The sequence below is a fragment of the Xyrauchen texanus genome, chromosome 29 (genome assembly GCF_025860055.1).
Source record: "Xyrauchen texanus isolate HMW12.3.18 chromosome 29, RBS_HiC_50CHRs, whole genome shotgun sequence".
In the NCBI taxonomy this organism is placed as follows: Eukaryota; Metazoa; Chordata; class Actinopteri; order Cypriniformes; family Catostomidae; genus Xyrauchen; species Xyrauchen texanus.
In genome coordinates this window covers 39,526,890-39,532,262 of record NC_068304.1, presented here as the reverse complement: position 1 = coordinate 39,532,262, position 5,373 = coordinate 39,526,890, and the positions used below count along the sequence as shown (strand labels likewise).

The 5,373-nt window shown below is 43.5% G+C and overlaps 1 protein-coding gene across 2 annotated transcripts; it reads right to left on the bottom strand.

Moving 5' to 3' along the window:
- Nucleotides 1-1,649: 1,649 nt before the first annotated feature.
- On the bottom strand, nt 1,650-5,373 carry LOC127622749 (kelch-like protein 42). 2 transcript variants are annotated; one of them, XM_052096821.1, is made up of 4 exons: nt 4,937-5,373; nt 4,139-4,855; nt 2,195-2,495; nt 1,650-2,078 (listed from the first exon to the last, which is right to left on the bottom strand). In XM_052096821.1, exons 1-4 carry the CDS (start codon nt 5,195-5,197, stop codon nt 1,735-1,737), a joined length of 1,623 nt encoding a protein of 540 aa, XP_051952781.1. In that variant the 5' UTR covers nt 5,198-5,373; the 3' UTR covers nt 1,650-1,734. The 2 variants fall into 2 exon arrangements, with proteins under 2 accessions (XP_051952781.1, XP_051952782.1); XM_052096822.1 differs by having other exon boundaries at nt 1,738-1,929.

Here is a 5,373-nt window from a genome sequence, read left to right as displayed (position 1 = left end):
TCTCTCTCTCTCTCTCTCTCTCTCTCTCTCTCTCTCTGTGTGTGTGTGTGTAACGGGATATGCTCAGGGCAGAGTTAAACTGGTGGCTGTACAGTCGGTACACACTGTACGTTCAAACACAGGCCCAGATATTAACAGCTGGATATTTCCAATGGTTGCATGCCATAACTTTCCAGGGACATTTGTAAAAGGCTGAGAGACTTTATGTACATGTCATGATGTGCCTCCATATACTTTCTTTAAAACGCGACTTGTGTCTTATGTAATAGGTCTCAGTTGTGTTTGTTTTGGAAGGTGACAGAAAGTGAGGCTGACTAATTATACACATGCTTTTTAATCCTGAATAAAAAGTAACTCAATGGACAACAGCAGAAAACAAGATTTATGTGCTTCTTATTGTGCTTGTCCATGCAAAAGTTGCTGCCACGGTTGAGGTTGCTAGGGCATTGCTAGGTGGTTGGCAAGGTGTTCTGAATAACTTTTTGTGTGTTGCTGTGTGGTTGCTAGGGTGTTGCTTGGTGGTTGCCAAGGTAGTCTGAAGTATTTTTAGTGTTTTGCTATGAGGTAGCTATGTGGTTGCCAAGGTGTTCTGAATAACTTTTTGTGTGTTGCTGTGTGGTTGCTAAAGTGTTCTGAAGGATTTTTAGTGCATTGCTATGTGATTGGAAGATTGTTCTGGGTGGTTGCTAGGGTGTCGCAAAGTGGTTGCTAAGTTGCTCTGCTTGTCCATGCAAAAGTCGCTGCCACGGTTGCTAAGGTGATCTGAAGGATTTTTAGTGTTTTGCTATGGGGTTGCTAGGGTGTTGCTAGGTGGTTGCCAAGGTGTTCTGAAGAACTTTTGTGTGTTGTTATGTGGTTGCTAGGGTGTTGCTAGGTGGTTGCCAAGGTAGTCTGAAGTATTTTTAGTGTTTAGCTATGAGGTTGCTATGTGGTTGCCAAGGTGTTCTGAATAACTTTTTGTGTGTTGCTGTATGGTTGGTAAAGTGTTCTGAAGGATTTTTAGTGCATTGCTATGTGATTGGAAGATTGTTCTGGGTGGTTGCTAGGGTGTCGCAAAGTGGTTGCTAAGTTGCTCTGCTTGTCCATGCAAAAGTCGCTTCCACGGTTGCTAAGGTGATCTGAAGGATTTTTAGTGTTTTGCTATGGGGTTGCTAGGTGGTTGCCAAGGTGTTCTGAAGAACTTTTTTTGTGTTGCTATGTGGTTGCTAGGGTGTTATGGTGGTTGCTAGATCATTGCTAACTAGTTGGTAAGGTATTCTGAAGGATTTTTAGTGTGTTGCTATGTGGTTGCTAGGGTGCTCTTGGTTGATACCTTCTGGGTCAAGTTAAAATTCCCCATCACAAATTCTTTGATGTTTCAGTCTCGGTATGACTTAGGTCCCTCCTTCAATGTAAGACATTTTTTAATATCTGTTTTATAAACCATCAGGCAAAAATGTAAATCTGATCACTTAGAAAAGTAATAGCTCACCTCTTTTCCAAAAGCGACATGATTTGAGGTATCAGTCATGTCCACAGCACAAATCGTGTGGGGTGAGTTACATGAGTGTAATACTTGTGAAAAACCCCTAACCTTGACATTATTTGTGTAAACTAATTGCATCCATTATAAACAAGACACTTAAAACAAGTTGTTACATTTTGCAGATTTATGAACAAATATCTAGTACATTTGTGTGTTTTTTGCGTTCATTGCTATGGGTTAAACAACTTAAAGACTGATAAAGGAAATTGTCAGAAGTAGAGATGGAAAAGGCTCTCGTAGAAGGTGGGCACAGGAAGGGATGGAAGAGGAAATATAGAAAGAGAATTAAGGTTCAATTTAACCATCGAGTTGTCGTTTGTCCCAGACATGTAGACTTCATTGTGCAGAATGGTGCCCTGTCCAATCAAAGTGGTCTTCTCCATGGTTCGGACATGGCCCCACTTCTGAGAGTCCACACAGAAAGACGTTACAATGGTTTCAGAATTGTTACCACCAATCACAATCAACTGACTCTTGTCAGCTCCTAGGAAGTTCAAGCAGGGAAGGTCAGCATTAGAGCGGGTTAGAGTGGGGAGCAGTTCACACCAGCAATCTGAGTGAAAGAGAGACAATTGTGAGGAAAAACAATGGACTGGTTAAAAGAGAAAATATGGAACATAAACACACTTGCATCATATTGCCACTAGGCTACATCACGGCAAGCTATACCTTGTCTAGAATCATAGCGCAACACCAGTTTCTCTCCAGTTCTCTGGATGTTCCCCAGAACATAGAGGCAGTGTCCCAAGCTGGTTGTGAGGGGGGAGTCATGGGAGAGAGATAGGCTGAACTGGAAGTCCGTGAGAGGTAGGGAGGAAACAAATGCCCAGGTGTCCGTCCATGGATCATACCTCTCCACAGCAGTGTACACACCTGTACTGGAGTCGGGCGTCACGAGGGAATCCAGATACCAACCACCTACAGCATAGATCTTCCCTTCACACACCGCTGCGCTGAAGTGACGCCTGTGCTGTGAAGAGTCATGAAAATCACCTATTAATATTGACAAGGCCAGTGTTTTTCAAAACCAGTCATGGAAGACCCCAAACATGGTCTCCCTTTTCTAACATACCTGGTCCTACAGCTCGTTAACAGAGTGTTCCATGAGCAGAATTGGGTGTGGTCAACGAGGGGTTTTCAAATTGTGCAGTGTTTTGGGGGTATTCCTGGACCAGGATTAAGAAACACGCATGTTGTTTACATGCACTTTGATTTGAGCTGGACTGAAACAATTATTCGTCATATTAAAATGTCATGTAAACACTTCAGTCCGACTAAAATTGTTCATCCAAATCAGTCCATTTATTAAGTCGAACTAACAGACCTAGATAATGCAATTGAACCACAGCTGGCCTTAGCCTTGTGCGCGTGCATACCCCATCACAAAGTCGGAATTACCAGTGGGAATCTCATTGGGAATCTCCAGAAGGAAAATAAAGCCATTACTTTCTAAGAGACATGACTTTCCGAGTTGGGGGCATGTTGATTAAAGGATCATGGCGGAAGAAAATTAGAATGAGTTCAGTTTAAACAAATGTGTGTTAATGAAGAATAGCGATAAAGCTAATAAAAATAACAAGCCTCATTTAGCGGGTTTATGAGGCGATAGGTTTGTACAACAAAACCACAATTTCCTTCAGTACATGTGGCGGCACGAGTATGATAAAATGGATAGATAAAGCATTATTTACACACTTATTGGGCAGCCTTGATCTTCGTTTTGTTACATTGGTGCTATAAAAGTTTGGGGGGGGGGGTTAGTTGACAGAGAGACAAGAAATTACTGGGAGAAGAGTGGGATGAAGATCAGGAAAGGATCTGGAACCGGGACTCGAACATGGGTTGGCCGTGATGCTACCGCAACATATGTCGGGACACTTGACTACAAGGCTAAGGCTCTGACCAAGTTTCTTGTCTTTGTCAGTGTGGCAGGGTGGAGGGCGGGGCCGGGTCGTGATCCTACACACCGGTCCCGTATTAGGCTAATTAAGCCACCAGTGTAAAGGATTCAATGGGAAGGAGGAGGCGAGAACCGGCTTCACGATATAAATAATAGTTTTAATGCTAAACTTAAAAGACAACATAAACACACACATGACGGACATGTCCGTTAACGATCTCTCTCTCCCGCACGATCCTCTGCAGTCGACCTTTATCCCTCACGGTGGCTTAATTAGCCTAATACGGGACCGGGTCTGTAGGATCACGACACAGCCCCATCCTCCGCCCTGCCACAGTCAGTTAATAAAATAAAGCGAGAGAGAAAATCACATCATATTTACGACTTCCGACCTCATAAGTGCAAACTTACAATGAGGACTTGAATGCAGAAAGTGGTCTAGTTGGGTTTTGGAACATAGTAGCAGGTTCGGTAGCAGCTCTAACCAGTTTGACCAGGATGGTCTACCAAGCTCAGTAGGTAATCAAGCTGGTCAACCACCTAAACCAGCTTTGACCAGCTTAATTACCAGCTTTGACCAGCTAGAAACCTTAAACTGGTTGTAGCTGGATTTTCCAACAAGGAAAATAGTGGTTGAGTGTACTATCATGAGCAAAGCAAATGACTTGCATCCAATAGGTTGAAAAAAGTCATGTGATCTATATCAGTTATACCTTAATTAGAGGAGCAGTTGATACCCACTGATTGGTAAAAGGGTTGTAGCGGAAAGAAGCCATCTTGAACTCGTAGCCCTTCTTCACACGGTGTCTGCAGCCCCCTATGAGATAGAGGTAATTATAGAGCACTGCCGTGGTGAAGCACCATTTATCTGCACCAAAAGGTAGATCTGTGAGTGAAATCCATTTCCCATCATCCCCTTCTTCCTCCAGCCTGAAGAGCTTTCGAGCAGCGTCTGTTTCTGGGTCAATCCTTGAGATCAAGTTCTCCTTCCTCAGGCAACACAACTGTTGAGTGCCCTTCAACCTTAATGTGAGAAGTTTGGCTTTATCCAGGTTTTTGCTCAGGTGTGGAAGCTCCAGTAGATACCTGCTCAGGTAGGTTAGCACAGTCTCTTGGAGCTCCTCACTGCAGAGCTCCTCAGCCAGCTGGAGATAACCCAGGCAGGTGTCTTCTGTCAGGACCTGAGAGAGGGCAGTCAGTAGACGACCTGTAAAGCTGGAAGCCAGCAGATAGGTGCTCACCCGTAGATGTTCCCCAAGTAGGTTCTCAGGAACACAGAACCGCTGTAGGAAGCAGAATTCGAGAAGGTTGTGGAAGACTAAAGATGGAACATATTCCAGGTGCACCAACTTCTCACTCGTCTCTCTCATACTGGAGTGGGATAGAGCTCTGAAATATTCGCTGGAGTCTGCTAGCCTCTCCAAATCCACCTAGAAGTAAGTGCCAATTTATAAATCATCTGTTTGTGCATACAAACTATTCGAGGGCAAAGACTGTCTGTAGATACTCACATGGAAAGTATGTGTGCTCGTTCGTACCATCACCATTGTTCCATTGGACTGGTGCCAGTAGGTAGAGTAGTCTCGATCTGTTCTCCCGACAATTGACTGTGGATTTTCACACTTGTCCTTTACTGCATTAGCTTGACTGAAATGAACCCAGTTTAAACCACATTTGAACCACAAATATCTCTTAATCTGTTTTAAACATCTCTTTAGCCAGGTGTGAAAAAACATTAAGACCGCAGATGTAACCTGCCATAGATTATCCATATTCTCCCTTTGGCAGCTTGCAAATGCAACTTTGAAGGCTCTGGTAGTTGAAAGACTCACAAGTTTTGTATGCCTCTTCAGAGTCGAACCATTAAACCTGGAACTTCTCTAAACTATCATTCTAAAGCTATAACTACTTAAAGTTTCTTTGGTTGAACAGGCATGGCTGTTTTCAA